Here is a 19,943-nt window from a genome sequence, read left to right on the forward strand (position 1 = left end):
TATACTGCAGTGGCCTTAAAATTCAGGAGATACCTAACGTTTTTTTAACTTCCAAGCAGGTGTATATACAAATTAGGATTAAAAAAACAAACCATTTTTATTTATTTATAATAAAAAAAGTTGGATAGGGGAAGATTTTTCATACTTTATCTTTGAAGTCAAAATTGTACCTCTGTCGCCTTTTAACGTTTTAAAGTTTCCCAGTCCGACAAGGGTTAATACCGTTCGAGTGTTGGCATGACTAAATAGCAAAGAAGAGTATATGCGATCAAAAGTTTTATCTAAAATATTTATATAAAATATTTTTCTAATTTCTCTGAAATATTTTAAAATTCAATGTATCTAGTTCATATTTCAAAAGTTAACCGTGTTATGGTATGGATATGACGCCAATTGGTATTCAAGAGCGATATTATTTTAAAGACCCCGTTGCAACCACGTAAGTAAAACTAAAACAATTTTAAATATTTTATGCATTTTTTGTAATTTTATAATTATTCATTGTCGATTGACTTTTTTGTTTATCCAACTCATGTGTCACCTACGAGCTCAAGAACTGGTTTCGGCATGACCAATCCAAAAAGATCGCGAATTCTAAATACAGCAGCTGAAGTAATTAACCACATTCTACAGAAAAGGCACGACATGTTTTTGAAAATATTGGCAATAATTTATAATTTATATACATTATTAAATAAATCAAAAAAAAAAAACGTAAAACAAATAATTATAACAAAAATTTGAGTTGAACTTACCTGCTTTTGACCAAAGATCATAATTTTGTTGTTGAAAAAGCGTTGCCCAATCGTAGGACAATTCATTGTGTGATGCCATTATAGATATCATCCCCCACAACAGCACAGAGAAGTGAATTGAGAAGATGCAGCCGAAAACTTGAAGCAGCACAATTTTGAAGCCGCACTTATTAATTTAGTCCTTTTTAATTATATTGAAAATTATTATATTATACAATGATTCGAAAAGAAAGATAAATACTTACAAAACTATTATATTTGATTTCAATTAAATGAAAAGTTTAAATATGGCATATTTATTTCATATTATTTCATAATCAGTGCTCACCACAATTTTATTTTTTTTATTGAGTTTTTTATATAAAATTCATAACAACTATAAAATTTACAATACGAATAACACAATCATAATTAAAACGTTCAATTTACATATTTAAAAAAAATGTATGCAAATTAAATTTAATTGCAACTTTTTGTTGTTGGAATTTGGAAATCTAACTGTTCATTTTCACCACACGTTGTTGGTATTTATTGCTTTATTACTGTTTTAAACTGCACAAAGTTCACATTGAATTATATTAATATTTTTTAAATAATTTTGACAGCAATTATAATATTTTCTATTTTTAGTTTAAAAAAAATTTTGGTCCTATAACTTATACTATATTTTAAAACACAAATTTCAATTTATCGCCGCTCAACGTACGAAACACACAACACCCGCAAGTCGCCAACGATTCCGCTCAACTGTCACTTGTTTGGCGCTCAAAATACACTGTTAAAAATTTTCCAAAAATTGAAGTATGCAAATTATTTTTGTAAGTAGCAAGACACAGCGCTAAAGGTAAATAAACCTACATGCAATTTAATAGTATTGAACATTAAATATTTGTGTTTATATTTATTTAACATAAAGTAAACGAATTTATTATTGAAAAATTGCTTGAATGTCAAATAGTTACTCGCGGCAATAATAAAAGTGACTAAGTAGGGATATAAATAATTAATAAACTAATTTGCACAACTATTAAATAAATATAACTTAATTAGAAGTTATTATAGTCAATAATATTATAAAGAGTATAATAAGTGTGTATTCGTTACCTGTAATTTCGTTACCAATAAGTTTGAATTATTTATTCACCAATTAAAATGATAGCAATCAGTATCGGTAGAATATATGAGGTCTGTTCCCCGTGCTACGCGTAGTAACTTTAAGTAACACTGTGTATTCACAAGTACGTTCCACCAGCAAATCTTCGAATATATGAGAATATCTGAGAAAGAATTTCGACACCCCTGTCGAAATTTGATAATGCTACACAGACTTTACTCCTACATATTAGGTCTGTTCCACGAGCTACACATAGTAACTTTGAGTAACACTGTGTATACACAAGTGCGTTCCACGAACAAATTTGTGAGTAAATGAGAGCATCTGAGAGAGCGTAACATCCCTGTCGAAATTTGAAAATGTTACACAGACTTTACTCATGCATTTTATATGAAGTAAAATTTGTGTTTATGTGTAAATCAGCTGTTATGGTTTGAATTCAAATTTTTGTATTGTTTGTTTGCGCGGCATTTGTGAATATAAAAAAATTCTGCATTTTTAATTGTAACAACTGTAATAAATAAATATTGAAATGGATAAAAACATAATAAATATTTTATTAAGTGATTTAAGTAACACAACACAACCAGAATAAAACGTAGTTAATACACTTTGAGATAGTGACTCTGACGATAATGTAGAATTGGTGTATTCGATATTACATAAAAAAAAAAGAAAACGTGTGTGTATAAAAAATTATATACAAGATGTTGTTTGCAAATATGACGACAAGGAATTCAAAACTCATTTCCGCATTTCGCTGAGCCTTTTTAATTCTTTGGCTATAAAATTTCAAAATAGTACCGACTTTATTGCACTGCGAGTAAGTGAGCTGAACATTTCTTCAGAAGCTCACGTTGCTGTTTTTTTATGGTTTGCTGGTCACGAAGCATGTTGTTTTAGAGATTTATCAGATCGCTTTAATCTCTCTTTATCGTCAGTAAACCGAGTTATAAGAAGGATGATAACTTTCTTTAGCAACATGTGTCCGGATATAATTGCATGGCCTAGCACATCAAAAAAGAAAGAAGCAAGTACATTTTTCCGAAGCTTATGCAATTTTCCATAAGTTATAGGTAAGGATTTATGTGCATATTAACGCTGCATATATATTAATACATGTTACTTTGCAGGTTGCCTAGATGGCACTCGTATAACTATTCTCCTGGAGATCGTAAGGACGACTACATTGGCAGAAAAGGAAATATTTCATTATGCTTGCAAGCCATGATGAAAACAGAAAATTTATTAGCATATTTGTCGGACATCCAGGCTCCTGTCATGACAGTTGGGTCTTACAAAACTCTCCTATATGCGACTACCATCGAAGTGTGGAGGTAAGTTCTTTGGAAAAAGAAATGAGATTTATTAAAACCTCTTACGTTTACAGAATACTATCTACTGGCTGATTCCGCATACTCCTGTACACAACACATCATTACGCCATATAAAGACAACGGGCGTCTTACTCGTGCACAAAAGAATTTCAATAGAAAATTGGGGTCAGGTCGAATACTAATAGAAAATGCATTTGGTATATTAAAACAACGTTTTAGACAGCTGTATAATTTTTTATAATAAATTTATATAACAGCACCCTAACTCACTTTATTAAAACAAAATTTAACTTTAAATAAATTAATTTTAAATAGTATTTAAAAATATTTCGCTTGTTGTTTTGTTTCTTTGGTTTTCAAAATGTGTTTGTCTGTTATTTTTCAATTTCTATTTCTACTGTTTTGTTTTTCAAAAAACAGCTGTTTTCACCAGACTTTACACAAAGCTGTTCCATGAAAATTTGTGTAAAGAGCATAATCTGGCACTTTATTTGTGTTACGCTCTGAGTTTATACTTTACTTCTGTTTTACTCATGGTTTACTATGTGTAGCTCGTGGAACAGACCTATTATTTTAAGTAAAATTTGTGTGATGTGTGAATCAGCTGTTTTGGTTTGAATTCAAATTTTTATATTTTTTATTTATGCGGTATTGGTGTTCTCATCAGATTTTTCACAAAGCTGTTAAAGAGCAAAATTTGGTACTTTATTTGTGTTACGCTCTCAGTTTGTACTATACTTGTGTTTTATTTGAGTTTTAATACGTGTTGCTCGTGGAACAGACCTATGATATTATTACTATTAATAATATAATATAGTATTATATTAAATTATATAATAAAAAAATAATATTAAGGTTATGACACTATACAATTTAATTCATTACAAGTTTACAATCAAAAATTTGTGTGCATACGTAATAGAAATTAGTCATTTAGACGATATCATATTCAGATTTCAGTTTATTTCAAATGAGTCTGCAATAATTTTTGTTTCTTTTTATCAAAACTTGCAACCAAAATTTGCACATTGAAATTTTTTGACCACAGAATTTACTAAGTTAATGTACTTAAAAACTAAATACGCGATTATTTCGGATCATATAAGGATGTTGTATGATAAAAGTGATAACCTAATGAGGCTTGTAAAGATATCCCCAAATTTGAGTTAGTTACGATAGTATAAACTAACTTTTGATAAAAAATTAAGAAATTAAAGGGATTTATTAAGCAAAATTAATATCTGCATTTTTGATTGCTTACATATAAATTATCTTTTACCGCAACTACTTACTAAGGGAGTTATCTCATAAAATCAGTAATGGACTCTTCGCTGGCTTATTAGAAACATACTATAGGAGACAGTATGCAACATCACTAAAAAAAATCTTACTTAGTTTTTTTGCTAATTTAAACTATATATTTTTTGAAAGAAACTTTGTATATAGCAGTTTTAAAGATAAATCATTGACTTAACTACATATTCAATATTAATTTTTTTTTGCCGATATTTAATATGTAAATAAATCATCCGACTTTTAATATCAACTGCATTTTGCATTGAGTCATGTTATCTGCTAGTTACACATCCATCTTCAACTTGAGAAGTAGAGTAACATGTGCGTACAAAATTTAATCATATACTATTATAAGAATGTATTCTATATTGATTTACCTACATTTAATTATACACACTATACTACACTATTTTTTGCATAAATTGAGATAATCATATAATTGTATTTTAATATACTTTATATAAGACATTTTTCTATGGGTTACTAAATTAAATACTTGCACTTATATTAAAATTATTCTTATCTATATTAATTAAAATTAACTTATATACATGTAATTACAAATTTAATTGTAGAGAATATAATTATTATAATAAAATGGAAACTGTTTACATTTACATAATATATTTATAATAAAACTGGAACCAACACAAATATTTATCATATTTAGTCATATATGTATATATAAATACTATCTTTGTTTGTATTCTTGTGATATATTCATTTGAGCTACATACAAAATAATAATGTCCAGTAATAAAATAAATTAGGTTAATAAGCAAAAGGGCCTTGCAATTGTTAAAATGTTTGTTGTTAAAGAACGTTAATTACAGATGTTTTAATTTTTTATAACATCAAAGTGTGTAAACCTTGGCCTCAGTTTTACTTGTTCTGTTTTCATGCGGTCTTTCGTTAGAAAAAACAATTTATGATCAATAAAGAAATGTCATTGTACAGAGTTGTATTGGAAAGTATGTGTTAACAAATATTTAAATGCACGTGTAATTTTAGCATCATGAATTTTGTTTCATAAATGTGAGTAATTTCAAAAAAAAAACAATTTCATATATCATTAATAATTGTTTTGCTTTAATTAAAGTGCAGGGTACATTAAATATCATTAATAGGATAAAATACATTTATTATAATAAACAACAATTTTCGCAATATATGCATTTATTGCAATATAACAAATTTATTAAAATGAAAACTTTATATAAAAGTTTAATTAGATGCGTGAAACTGATTTTGCTTAAAATGCGATATTTAAAAAGTGTTCCAATTTTATTTTTTTAAAGTGCTTTTTAAACGTTGCAGCGGTATTTAGTTTTATTTTGCTTTAATTTATGAAATTTATTTGTAATATTGCTACACAATTGTATATATGAGATTTTTTCAAACGAGATGTCTTCACACGAGCGTTATATTTGTAATTTTAGCTGTCAATTATTGTTGCTTTCAGTGCAAAATAAATATTTGTGACACCTAAAATTACAAACAAAACTCTAGTGTGGATCGTGTATAAACGCAGAATACGCTTACATATATGTCATCAAAGTCTGATAGTCACTAATTTCCGTATTTTAGATTTATTTATATTAATAATAATTCTGCATATTTGCATTTTGTAAGCAGTTTCAATAATTAAAATATATTGCTTTACATTTAACATTTTTTTAATATCCAAACAAGACGTCAAGAGTATACTTGAATAATACAATAATACTACCATTTCATATACTTCAATAATTAAATATTATTTTTTACATGGCAACCCAGTAAGCCATTATCGTCATAGATAATTTTCTCTCATGTCATATTTCTTCATTTTGCTTTTGGATTTAAATTCATAAAGTAGGCGACGCATTTCTAAAAAAACTGCTTAAGTATCGAAAGTTTTCATATCATTGCAAGTGTTTGTACCGGCAGGAAGAATAAATTTATATATCGGGAAAGATTTGTTCGAATAAATTTCATTTTAGTTTTTTTTTATATAAAATTTCTTGTCATAAATTAATACAGAAATTTTTTTTTTTTGAAATAAAACAGTGTTGAGTTCAAAGTACGAAATTTTCTATTGGCAATTGCATTATTTATTAGTGAAATATATTTTAAAACGAAATTCCTGTGCACGTTCGAATTCTATAAGATAAATAAGACAATATGGAAGATGCGAAACCAGAGGCGTCCGGCTTTATGTCAATCGTTAACGAAATTATCTACAGCCCCATGAACTTGGGTTTAGTTTTAATCATTGCATTCTTGATCTACAAAATCATCAAGGACCGCATCGAAGTTCCCAATGCTGTCGCGCAGAGACCAGCACAGGTTGAACTACCCAAGTTGCGGCGCGATTTTACTATACAAGAATTGCGACAGTTCGATGGCTCCCAACCAGATGGACGTGTGCTGCTTGCAGTCAATGGCAAAGTGTATGACGTCACGAAAGGAAAACAATTCTATGGGCCAGGTGAGTACACAAACAAAAACAGTCAATAAACGTGCGTAGGGATATGTGTGTGTGTGTGTCCATTGTATATTATATTTTTAAGATACATTTTCGAGTAGGTAGTGGATCTTTGGGTTTGGTTACAATAAACATATGGCAATTTATTTAAGGAATTTTCTTTTGTCTTTTGGCCTTGTAAATGAAAAGCAGAAAAATATTACAAACACTCAAGCCAGATTAAATGCATGTACTTTGCTTTCTTAATTACGTGAGTTTTTTCAAACTTACGTTTATTAATTTTTTTCGCTGCTCCATTAAGTTTTTATATCGTTCACATTTTGCCGACAAGCCTCCCCGCTCCGCTTGCCATTCAAACCAACCTCACATAAACACTTGCTGCTGTTTATATGCGGCAAATAATGTTATCATCAGGTGATAATTAAATGTTATTCTATTGCCCTGCTACCCGCGTTTGTCCACCCCACAACCTCACAACCTTAGCAAGTGAGCAGAGTTTTTCTAAAACATATCCACTTTTTCTGCTACTCACACGGCTCTGCTCGGCTGGTGAGTGTAGCGCTTTTGTCCATAGAGTACAGCGTAGAGTTTGCATATATTAATTTCATTTTTTGTTTTATGTATAAATTATTTTTAGCTTAATTGCAATAAAATTTATTGATTGTTCTGTTATAAAAAATTGTAGAAAATTTTCAAAAGAGAGCAACGAAAAAGATTTCAATGTACTGAAAACGCACTCAACGGTCTTGTCCGGAAGGCGTAAACAAACGCCGCCGCCGTTCCAAAAGTTTCACTTCGTCGTAGTTACTTTAATTTCAATTGAAAAGTAATTACTTTTCTTAAATGGAAATGTAATGAACGCAATAAAATCGCACAAATATTTATTAAATAATTTTTTATTAAATTGCTTTTTTAATTTAAAGCAAAAATTGAATATTTTGACTGCAGTCAAAAGGCTTGACGCCTTGAATTTTTAGTCACATGTTTTTGTTTGAAAACAAACTTCTAAACAATGCTTTTTATTTATATCAATATTAACTAATCAACAAATAAAAACAAAAACCAAAAAATAGCTTTCAAATACAGTTTCAAATATACAGTCCATAACTCAAAGTAACATTTTGCAAAGAAAAGGTTAGATTTATGGAGACTTCCAAGTTAAAGAATTTTTTTGGAATTATATGGGATTTGCCCTGTTGCACTCTATTTAGTTCGAGTTATAGAAAATTGCAGAACAACACGTTATAGACAATTCAAGAAGTTAGAGTTATGGAAATTTGACTGTATATTAAAAGAGATTTTCCATAATGCTTTTTACTAACTCTGTATAAGCACCTCTTTTTGTAACTTTGCCTAGTGTGTCTACAACTTGATTCCATGTTGCAAATTTGGAAGAATCAAAGTATAGCTGATATGCCTTGTTTTCACTATATCATTTTAAATGACAATTATAATTGCCTAGTGTGTCAAATGCGTTTTTATTAAATGACAAGAGTGCGAATATGACATCGTATGACTACCCGTATTCAATCTACTGACAATATTTGACATTCAAAATGATATAACGAAGTAATACAATCTAAAAGTTATAAAAGGACAAAGTTATTATTAAATATTCCCAAAGACCACAGATAGCAAATATTAGGCAATATCTGTAACAAGTATATTGTTCAACCCCAAAATCACTTGATTAGAAATTTATATTTTGGATTTATAATTTTCTCAGCATTATCTTCATTATTACTTAGAGATAGATTTGTTGTTATAGAAAGTAAAAACTTCCTGAAACTGACGTGCGAATATTCCTTACATTAGTAAATATTGCATTCGAATAACTATACGACACATTAAATACGTTTGTTCCACTCATAGCCGAGTCTTCGTCCCGGAGCCACTCTTCAATCTCGACAACCAATTAGTTTTACTAATCAATTATTTGACTTATCAGTTAAATTTAGTAATTTTCCTTTATGTTGTTATTGCTATTGCCTTGTGAACCACGCAGGATACCGATAAAAGTGGCACATAAATGAATTGCAAATAGTTCCTTAAATGTTATTGTACGAAGCTTCAAGCGTTTTTAATGTTTGAGTATGCGTTTGAGTATTTAATGTTGAGTTTAACTATCACATACTCCAAGAAGAAAAAAAAAAGCAACTGAACACTTTTTGTTAAAATACCCAGACTTGACAGGTCTTAGACTTTTCACTGTACAAGTTATGAACTTCTGAAGTTGACGAGCATCTCAGAAATAGATAATCAGAATGTAATCTCCTTTATAAACCGTTCAGGTTGATTTAAAACAGAGATTTTCATAACCTGGTTTGTGGTATCAAAGTGAGGTTATACGCTACGTAGACAGAGGAGGAAACTCTGCCGTCACTAAAACCAAACAATCAAGCGAAATACCTAATTTCTAATCTTAATATAGTCGAGCATTTTAAAATTTTAATGTTCTAATATTTTAAAGCCCTTAAATTGTCCAACAAATCTCTTTTTTAAGAAGTAAGCTCCTTATCAAAATGATACTGGTGGTATTTAACTACTTTGCACTCATACGAATTAAGTTCTAATACTTCTGCTAACCACTTGTTCCTATATATTTTATCACATAGTATGTTAGATGAGCCTTTTATTCATACAAATTAAGTATTAATACTTCTGAGGAGAGCTTGTTCTTACACATCCTATCCCATGGTAAGTTAGACGTGCCTTCCTGTCATAGAAGTTAAGTACTAATACTTCTGATAAGCACTTGTTCTCACACATCCTATCCCTTGGAAGATTAGACGTGCTTTCTAGAAATGAAGTACTACTAATTCTGTTAACCATTTGTTCCCCCTCATCCGCTTTTAAAGTACCTTACATGTGTCGTTCACTCACATAAACGAAGTACTAATACTTTTTCTACTACATCCTCTTACATGGTAGGTTAGAAGTGCTTTCTACCTATTTTGTCTCAATGACACTATAAACTCTGTTTGCTGTAAATTTCTGATGGACGAAATTTCTATGATTTTGTGTCTTATAAAATATTCTATTTATTCTATTCTATTCTATTCGTTTCATATATTTGTTTTGCATTTCAAAATGCCAAACATAAATTATGGATTAGTTGTCAATGTAAGTTCAATGTTAAACCAAATTTAATCAAAAATTTTCATATGCGATCAATTGAAGATTCAAGAACGGTTCGCGTACTTCCTCCATTTCCTTTCACTTACATATTTGCATTTGATATCGTCAGTCATCATTGTATTTCATAAATATTTGAGTTTCTTTCGAATTCCATATTAGAAAAGTGTGTTTACACTTTCGTTGATACGCACAGTGAATGAGTCTCTGAAAATTTCACATGTCATTCCTTGACTTTATCAGTAACATTAAATATCGAGTGTCTTTACCTACAGAATGTTTGGAAGCGCATTTCTGTTTATACATGAAATTAAATGTCAACTCATGCAAAACTGACGAAGTGGAACTCTTATCAATTTATTTATTTGTTTTTTTTTCTTCTTTTGCCTCTGTATATATTTACTTAACAACAGAAACCAACTAACAGATTTCAGATTTCAACATATATCACAAAATGTGGCTACAGAAACTGATATGCCTCTCTATCTCTCTCCCTGTCTCTACTGTAGTTTATATGTGCATATTTGTTTTGTTTATATTTTATTTATTTAAATAAATAAAATAAATATATTTTATCAGGTGGACCTTATGCACCATTTGCTGGACGCGATGCTTCGCGCAACTTGGCTACATTTAGTGTCACTCCCAATGATAAGGATGAGTACGATGATCTTAGCGATTTGAGTGCTATGGAAATGGAATCCGTGAAGGAGTGGGAATTACAATTCGATGGTAAATAAAATAATATATGATTTTTAATTGATTTTCTAAATAATTTATTTACCTCTTCAATTATAGAAAAGTACATCTATGTTGGTAAGCTATTGCGTAAAGGTGAGCAACCTACCAACTACGATGATGAAGAAGAGGAGCCAGCTAGTGATGCTAAACCAAATGATGATGCTGCCGCCGCCGCCGCTAATGCGTCTGATGAGGGTCTTCGAAAACGTGCAGTCGATCCCGCTAATGAATAGATGCAATATAGCAAACGTTCAATTAAAGGAACCCCAACTTATTTTTATTATAGAATTTAGTTTTGTCTAGGTTTTTCTACACTTTACACAATATAAAAAAGTTATAATTGCAGAAATAAAATTTAAATTTAAACAACAGTGTAGGTTAAGTTTATTGGCTTATATATAAACCAATAAAAAATTTATGGTCCTTGCAATAAATTTAATTGTTAATAGCATTAATTTCTTTTCTGTTGTTGAAGAATGAAAGATGTAAGCCAAAATTTTCATTTATCATACAGAATTTTGTATCTATAAAAAACTAAACTACATATTGAATATTGTACTGATTGTAAACTGTTATATAACTACTATACACGAGACTAAAATTTTAAAATATCGAAAAAAAAAATTGTTAAATTTGTTTAAGGATTTTGAGTCAGGAGAGAGATGGAGGTATAGCGATTGCTTGGCAGCGTATTGTTAAGTCCTTGGATTAGTTTAATTTAAATACATACCAATATTTAGTTTCTGTTTTCTAATTTTGATTATCGTAAGAGATAACAAAAAAGTAATTGTTATATAAATTAGTTCACAACTTTCAAGACTTAACTAGCAATATGGCTATATCCTTACTAATATATTGAAACGTTGCTTGTAACACTCAGTTTAGTTAAATTTATTTCGATATAGTTTATATAGTTTCTAAATTTAAATGTACCTTTGTTTTTATTCGGATTTTGGTTATAGTATTGTAATAAATAAAAAATATAACTAAAAGAAATACATTTTTATATAAACAATGTTATTGTAAATATCAACAATTTAAGGTATATGATAATGGTATCTCAAAACATATATGTTATGAGTCTTAGGAAGATTTTAAGCACTTTTCTTCGATTTAAAATTATGTTGCTTTACTTTACACTCGAAAATTGAAGGTTAAAAACGAAATTCGAACTTCAAATAATTTAATCTATTCTATGTAAACTACATGGTACACCGATGGTTCAAAAATCAAAGAAGGCGTTGATACAGGGATATTTGGTCCTAACATTAGAATCCCGCACGCGCTGGGTATATGGTTTACTGCCTTCCAAGCGGAGGTTCACACCATTAACAATAGATTGAAAGGCGCCCGTATCTGTATTTACTCAGATAGTCAAACAGCAATCAAAGCATTATCTTCCTGGAAGTTTTCCTCAAAGCTTCTGTTATACTGCTATGACACGCTGAAGCAGCTGGCAAGCAAAAACAAAGTGATGCTTTGCCCGGTGCCTAGTCACACAGGAAACAATGGTAATGAGTCTGCGAGATTAGGATCTGCGATTCAATTTTGTGGATTAGAGTCATATTGTGAATTAAGTTGGTCAACAACTACGTCTCTGTTTTATAAATGGTTTTCAGCCAAAAGAAGTCGCTACTGGCGTAACGTTCCAGGTAACCGTTAGGCTAAAAAGCTGGTTCATACCTACAGTTATAGTAAGATATAGTTGAGATTGTTGGTGGAATATTTAACGGGTCACCATGAACTGTGCTATCACCTTAACAAAATGAGTATGTCCGAAGAAATAGATTGCCGACTCTGCTTGAAAACAGACAAGACTTCAGTCACATTCTCTGTGACTGCCCAGCCTTGACCTGGGCCAGAAGTAGGTCACTGTTTCGAGAACTACTCTCCCCTTCTGACATAAGGAGGTTCTCAACGACCGACATTCTGGCTTTCATTCGGAAGGCGGAATGTGTTATATTCGGTTAGGGTCTGCTGCAGCACAAAAGATCAACCATGGTCGCAGTCTTCCTCTCCGTTGGGAGCTGATATCCCGTTTATTAATCTAATGAATAGATTAATCTAATGAACAGAAGCAAATTTCTCATTTTATATCGCTACAGTATCGGCTAAGTATATATATCCAGAAATTGTCTTTGGTCAATGATAAAATGTGGCTCAAAGTAACACTAATCGCAACGAAGGTGAAACAAACTGCATATCCAGTGAACAGTAGATCCCTGAAAGTTATATATTCCCAAAGAAATCGAACCGTACAGGCCGTCCAATGTTCTCATTATTCCGTTGACTACCTTGTCCATATATACGGTACATTCTTGGTTTCCGCTTAATAGGTGTTCTTGCGCTACAACAACACCAAATAAACTTCCACATCATCCACTTCAGTTTATTAACATTCAATTTATACAAGTATAGACAATTTATTTACCCATTCAATCCCACGTTCGGCACTCATATATATGTAATACAAAATATCATATCTTTATGCTTACGGACAACTTTAATACAGTAATGGAAGTTTATAACCTGTTCTGAACTATAATTGAGAATTGCAGCGCTGCAAATCTCTTGATTACTAGCTTACTTTTTCTTATAAGTATAGCTTAAATCCAGCTGGGTTTTACTGAACTTCATAAATGGAAATCACATATGACATTTCTGGTTAGAAGTTCTCAAAACACTGAGATGGTTTAAGCGAATTCTACGTAAATTCAATTAGAATCAAGTTGCCATAATTTTAATTCATCTATTGTGGAAACCAATGAGATGGTACTTGGATACATGCTAAAAAAGGCATTAGAGGTTTTCCGAGATAATAACATATAAGATTTGCAAGGTTCATAAAGACGTAAGGTCAATATGGAATCAAGAATGAATGAATTTTATCTGTCCCCATTGGCAAATACTTTGTCAAAATTTATACTTAGTATACTTCTTTCAATGGCATTGCTTAACTTTTATTTAGCACATTACTTTAATATTGTGGGCGCTGGTTGTTTCTTCACTTTCCCACCTTTTAGGTCATCCTGACCACGTTTTGAAACTGACTGGCTATTGTTTACTTAATTATATCAGCAAGAACAGATAACTAATGTTAACTATAAGTGATAACACATTTATGTGTAGAATCCGTATTCTTTATTCAAAATCCCACAATAGTCTCTTTATATTAACTCCCCGAGGAGCCTGTAACCATTCTGAGTTTCGATAACGCCCTCTCTACCCCTTGATTGGAGTATTGTTTACCACTTCGTCATAAGCCATAACTGACCTCAGATCTGCATATCTCCCCGAGGAGCCTGTAACCATTCTGAGATTCGATAACGCGGCTTTGGTAAGTCCCTCAGTTTTCGTAAATAATTTCAGGGCTCTATCCTTTATGTATTTTTTGATCAAATCAATCTTGAGGTCCCCGAGTAAATTAAGCATTAAGCTTTTATGAAATTAGAAAAACGTAGGAATCATAATCCAAATAAAAATCAAAATTCTTAAAAAATTAAAAATAAATTTCTTGACAAAACTGCAGTTATATTAAAAAAGTCAAAACAAAATTTTTAGTTTTGGAAGTTCATATAGAATCTTTAAGTTAATTACTTACAATGGTTAATAACGCGCAATGTGAGTTGATCCTCACAGAATGGGCCCGAATCTTCAAAAATGCAAATGATGAACTGGGAAAAGGATTAAGTGATGTAGAAATAAAGTTAATGGTTATGCAGTACACGGATCTATTAGTAAAAATTTCAAGTATTTTACTCAATATAGTAACTTGTTTAGATTTTGCCGACCGTTTGATTTGGACAAGAAAAAATTTAATCACAGAATTTATTAAAGCATCATTGCCCGAGGATGAGTTCAAGACTATGCTGCCCGTAATAAAAATCATAAATGATTTTATAATGCCAACACAAATGATACGTTATTGCCGCTTTGAGGGCAAAAGACGTCGTTAAACTGAAGTGATAATTAATTTAACCAAAAAGAAAAGCAACACAATTTATTTTTATTGTTTTTGTTATTATTTTTATGTAAACAGTTTTGTCTTAAATAATTTAAAAAAACATTCAACACTAATCAACTGTATTCAACTACTTCACCACACCTGATAAGTGATACCAACTTACAGATATTTACAAAAGAAACGTCAAAACAACTCTGACACTTCGTGGGTATTTTCTATTAGGCAAATTATATAAAAGGTTTGTAGAGATTTTTATTAAAAAAATAGTGATTTAATTGTTTTATTTAATAATAGTAAATAATTTCCCGTTTCAGTGCTTGCAATAAATATAAAAAATATTTGTTTAAAAATACTCTTTTTCTTTACAGCAAAATGCTGCGTTCAGCTACCGCACTGGTAAGCAAAGCGCCTAAGCTTATGGCCACTGGCACATACGGAAACCTTGCTGGGTCAGGTGCTTTCGGTCCGGCTCTTAACACAATCTTAAAAAGAGAACAGCAGACAATGCCTGTCGTAGAACCCGGAACTACATTGCCGAAAAAAGGCTATTCACCATTCGGCACTAAACAGCCAAACTTAATGGAATGGTCAGTTGCACGTTTGGATGATTTGCTTAATTGGGGTCGTAAAAGTTCTATTTGGCCTATGACTTTCGGTCTAGCATGTTGTGCTGTAGAGATGATGCATATAGCTGCACCGCGGTATGATATGGACAGATATGGCGTTGTTTTCCGCGCATCTCCACGTCAGGCTGATGTTATTATTGTAGCTGGAACCCTCACCAATAAAATGGCACCTGCCTTGCGCAAAGTCTACGATCAAATGCCCGAACCACGTTGGGTAATTTCAATGGGCAGTTGTGCCAATGGTGGTGGTTACTATCATTATTCTTATTCGGTCGTACGAGGCTGTGATCGTATAATACCCGTTGATATCTATGTGCCAGGTTGCCCACCAACTGCAGAGGCGCTTATGTACGGTGTACTACAATTACAGAAGAAAGTTAAGCGTACGAGGACATTGCAGATGTGGTACAGGAAGTAAAATATATTTAATTAAAGTGAATAGTTTGTGAATAGACTAGAAGAAATTAGAAGAAAATGTGGTAGAAGATTTATAACTAATAGGTATAAAGCCTAACTCAACCAATTTGTGACGTTGAATGTTTATTTTTTTTTTTTTTTGCGATAACTTAATAAAAGAAAATATTGTGCAAATTCATGTTTTTAAATTGAAGATTTATTTAAATTTCAAATCGGCTACTAAAGCAATGTGATCGGATGGGAAAACTACAGACGGGATGGCAATATGTGCTTTCAGTTCCTCCTCCGTTGGCAGCATTACAACCTACGAATAAACAAATAAACAGAATATTGATTTATAAAATGTTCTGAAAGAAATGAAAGGAATTTATGACGTACTTGCTGCACTTCCAAGCGATCACATTGATAGAATATATAATCCAAGCAGGCAGCGAAAAGGTGTGTGTAATTCGTATAAGCTGGCGTACCGCAAGCTGATTGCATATGGAAAGGTTGTGACAATGACACGTTTGAAACAGCTTCCTCCTCATCTGAAAGGTAACATTTGCTTTATATTTGTAGTTTATAAAAATTTAATTAATATGCTTACTACTTCGCCAATCTATAAAGTCTTTGTCCACAAACTTTTCGGTCATCAATTTATAAATGCCGCACTCAGGTACACTATTAAAATCACCACAGAAGATGATGGCGAGATTTTTGCTATCTGGTTGCATATTGAATTCAGCTAATGTTTGCTTGTACATATGTTCCACATAAAGCATAGAAAAACCTATTTGTAGTAAACGAATGTGATCGGCGTCGGGATGAAAATACAGATGAGTGTTAGCTACCAGCAAAAGTTTCTCGTTCTCCTTACATTTCAATACGGTAAGCTGAAGATAGTGAAAAAAAATCAATTTTTATAGATAAAAGTAAGCTACTGAAGTTCTGTTCATTTTGGACTTGCAGTCTCAAAAAATTATTTACGAATAATTAAATACAAGAATTATTTCCAAGACCACTGATGTTGTGTATTTGGCAATACTCGAAACAGCTGTATGGTCAGCTAAAAATTCAATTAATTAAAATATAAAATGATTTTTTGTTGTTCTAGTCACTACTGTTCTAAAAACCTCATTATGAAATATTCTAGTTTCTTTTAAATATAATAGTTCCGTCTGAAAAATTTGACGTTAAATTACAACTTATATTCACAGAAAATTGCTATAGTAATCTCAAGATGAGAGTTTTTATAATAGCTTAGGTTAGGTAATACCGTCCTACTTAGGGATACACTTAAGTCTATAAGCCCTTTGTGTTACCATAAAATAACTCTAAAGATTTAAAAACAAAATTCGCAGTTTTCCAAAATTCCACACAATCCTCTTACTTCGTCCCATCTCAGTATCACTTCACAACCTACGTATTCTTCTTTTGTTCTATTATATTTTACATTCTACAAGTTCTTCAGGTTACAACTACAGCAACATTCCATTGAATCCATTAATGCACGTTTTCATATCATGAATATATCAATAACGTCACTGCTACGAATCACTGCTAGCGCACAGCGTTAGTAATTCAGTTCTCGAAAAAGATCCGACTATAATTTTTCTAGACGCAATAGTACTGACATGCTAACCAACACCGCGCTATCGAATATCAGAATGGTTGCAGGCTCCTCGGGGAGGCATGCAGATCTGAGGTCAGTTATTGCTTAGTCTGACGAAGTGGTAAACAATAATTCAGTCAAGGCATAGAGAGGGTTTATGAAGAAATCTCGTAGTTAATAGATAGTAGAATAGAGCCTCAACATAATAGTACTGATTGAAATAACAAAAAAATTTCTCTCTTCCTACTTAGCTCAAGGTATAGATTCATATAAAATAGTTATTTATTTATAGTTTCATAAGGAATGAATTTACTAACCTGCAGTGTTGTCGCACGATCACAGATTCTTTCCACTAACTTTTGATTATCACTTATTTTATGCCAAAGTTTCTCAAAAATCGATAATGTACGAATATTCTCGCCTAAATTAACGTCGTACGTTTTTAATAACTCGTATCTATCATTTCTATAAAATGTAGCAACACCTTCACCACTGCTTCCCTTCTCTGCCATTATACCATCATAATTATGTTCAGGCAATTCCAAAATGGGTTTTAAATCCAAATCGAAAATTTTCGTATCGACTTCTTGTAGGCATATTATATCCGCATTATATCCTAATATTTCCTTCAGAAACAATTGCTTACGATATTCTATTTTAAGTGCATACGGTGGACAATAAGGAAAGAGTTGTGTGCGTGAATAGTCACTGTCAGCGTAAAGATCAGCCAGTAAATTATATGAGACTACACGCAGTGCATTGCCAGCTAAACGTTCCGTTGTTAAACAGTGACGCATTTCAAATTGGCACTGACCTGGCCCAGCTTCAACTGGATTTTTGGTTATATTTTCTACAGGTGGTCCGTGTACACCTTTTCTATTGGCGGGTGTTAAAATAAATTTCAGAAGAAAACCAATATCTTCATTTTTGGTTTTATAATAGAGACCACTTCCACAAAGTTCCCACTCGGCTCGTTGTAGATCTTTCGAAACTGGCTAAAATTACAGCATGTGAGTATTTTGATTTAAAATATATAAATTAGTAAGTGTTATTTATTTAAGTTAAACAGTGAAAACTCTATTGAACGCTTGCTCTCATAAACGGACATAATTCTTAACCGTGCAAGATTGTTAGTACCATAAGTGATCTACATAAGAGCGATTTCACTGTACGCATAAATGTATGTATAAAAGATCATTATTTATAAATTGATGCTGTATTGGACTAGTTCAACATCATTCTGAGCTTTGAATATCGTACCATTTTTGCTTTGAACCATTCGCCCCTACTGTATTCCTTCTCAGCAAATTGAATTTCAAGTTTTGTTGGATAAACTAGATATCCCGCAAGTACCGTTGTTGGTAACACCAAATTAATTATCCAAGGCTGATTGACAACAATCTGGAAAGTTTTATCTATTACTCTCATATGCAAATCTCCAGGAGTGTTTTGAAGCATTTCAGCAAACGTTACATCAGTTATCTTGCTCTGTGTGCCAGAATATATGAACTCCAATGAAATCTACATATACAAAATTTACTGAAATTCAATTACTATAGAAACCTATTAGCAATTTACCTCACTCATATTCACATCAGCAACTGGTTCCTGCACTTCAGCTGGAGTTTTCTTTTTACTCTTCTTCGAACGTTTATTCAATTCATTTTCGATTTTGGTGCGTATACGTGTTAACGCTGTTTCAACTTTTTCATTCATTTTACGGACGAAATTGAAATCTTTATTGATTCGAAGTTCCTCATTTTCGTAGTGGAAGCTTATATGCAATTCATCGGTTTTGTTGGAACTTCGTAAGTAAACTTTTTCCATGGCGTACTTGAGTTTATGCGAATGTGCAGCAGTCCGTTGAATTTGTTTAATAAATAAGTTTGCTGATGTGGCAGAATTTAACTTAAAACTCGGCTTAAATAATTTGGTTAAGAGCAGTGGACTAGCTTTCGACAACATAACAAGTAACGAAAGGCGGTAGAAAGCATACCATGTGAATGACATACGAATTGACTATGACAAGCAGCTGATTATTGTGAGTATTAAAATCAGCTGATTGGCACAGCCCTGTGAGAAATTTGCAAAATGATGTTGCGTGTTGTTTTACGATAACTATATATTTATTATTATATTATTTTAATAAATATTTATTTTTAATTTAATGAAATATCAATTCAGTTTTATAAATTTTTACTTGAACTATTATTAATAATATAGTTGTTTATACAACGACAACGAGTTTTAGTACTTTACAACAGTTTATTTAACACAACGGACCATTATTTTGAGCTCAAGTGGGGTTTCTTGGTACACAAGACCGCCACTCCAACCTAAACTAACCTAACAATAGTTTATTGTTTTATTTTTATATATATTTTTTCACTTTTTAGTAAGGAAAAGAATTGCAATCCTCAATAAAAGACTTGAATCCATTCAGGCATGTGAAATGAACAGATTTCAGCCTTTGGACGGAATGGGGTATGTAAGCTCC

At 31.5% G+C, this 19,943-nt stretch overlaps 3 protein-coding genes across 4 annotated transcripts; 2 read left to right on the plus strand and 1 right to left on the minus strand.

The window, feature by feature from the left end:
* Positions 1-1,393: 1,393 nt before the first annotated feature.
* Positions 1,394-11,284, plus strand: LOC119670836 (membrane-associated progesterone receptor component 1-like). 2 transcript variants are annotated; one of them, XM_038081258.1, is made up of 4 exons: positions 1,394-1,599; positions 6,552-6,972; positions 10,684-10,836; positions 10,903-11,284. In XM_038081258.1, the coding sequence occupies exons 2-4, from the start codon at positions 6,666-6,668 to the stop codon at positions 11,076-11,078; spliced, it is 636 nt and encodes a 211-aa protein (XP_037937186.1). In that variant the 5' UTR covers positions 1,394-1,599; positions 6,552-6,665; the 3' UTR covers positions 11,079-11,284. The 2 variants fall into 2 exon arrangements, with proteins under 2 accessions (XP_037937186.1, XP_037937187.1); XM_038081259.1 differs by having other exon boundaries at positions 1,394-1,573.
* A 3,654-nt stretch (positions 11,285-14,938) lies between these two features.
* Positions 14,939-15,936, plus strand: LOC119670835 (NADH-quinone oxidoreductase subunit B 2-like). Its single transcript, XM_038081257.1, has 2 exons — positions 14,939-15,047; positions 15,178-15,936. Exon 2 carries the CDS (start codon positions 15,182-15,184, stop codon positions 15,851-15,853), a length of 672 nt encoding a protein of 223 aa, XP_037937185.1. The 5' UTR covers positions 14,939-15,047; positions 15,178-15,181; the 3' UTR covers positions 15,854-15,936.
* Positions 15,937-16,026: 90 nt separating this feature from the next.
* Positions 16,027-19,555, minus strand: LOC119670834 (2',5'-phosphodiesterase 12-like). Its single transcript, XM_038081256.1, has 6 exons — positions 19,025-19,555; positions 18,707-18,967; positions 17,764-18,441; positions 16,442-16,727; positions 16,231-16,382; positions 16,027-16,156 (listed from the first exon to the last, which is right to left on the minus strand). The coding sequence occupies exons 1-6, from the start codon at positions 19,454-19,456 to the stop codon at positions 16,049-16,051; spliced, it is 1,917 nt and encodes a 638-aa protein (XP_037937184.1). The 5' UTR covers positions 19,457-19,555; the 3' UTR covers positions 16,027-16,048.
* Between the last annotated feature and the right edge of the window lie 388 nt (positions 19,556-19,943).

Source organism: Teleopsis dalmanni, chromosome 1 (assembly GCF_002237135.1).
Source record: "Teleopsis dalmanni isolate 2A chromosome 1, ASM223713v2, whole genome shotgun sequence".
NCBI lineage: Eukaryota > Metazoa > Arthropoda > Insecta > Diptera > Diopsidae > Teleopsis > Teleopsis dalmanni.

Coding starts and splice junctions, on each gene's coding strand:
- LOC119670836 (XM_038081258.1), top strand. CDS start 6,666: ATGGAAGATGCGAAACCAGAGGCGTCCGGCTTTATGTCAATCGTTAAC. Junction 6,973..10,683: donor AAAACAATTCTATGGGCCAG/GTGAGTACACAA, acceptor ATATTTTATCAG/GTGGACCTTATGCACCATTT. Junction 10,837..10,902: donor GTGGGAATTACAATTCGATG/GTAAATAAAATA, acceptor CTTCAATTATAG/AAAAGTACATCTATGTTGGT.
- LOC119670834 (XM_038081256.1), bottom strand. CDS start 19,456: ATGTCATTCACATGGTATGCTTTCTACCGCCTTTCGTTACTTGTTATG. Junction 18,442..18,706: donor AATGGTTCAAAGCAAAAATG/GTACGATATTCA, acceptor CTGTAATTTTAG/CCAGTTTCGAAAGATCTACA. Junction 16,728..17,763: donor ATCGTGCGACAACACTGCAG/GTTAGTAAATTC, acceptor CACTATCTTCAG/CTTACCGTATTGAAATGTAA.
- LOC119670835 (XM_038081257.1), top strand. CDS start 15,182: ATGCTGCGTTCAGCTACCGCACTGGTAAGCAAAGCGCCTAAGCTTATG.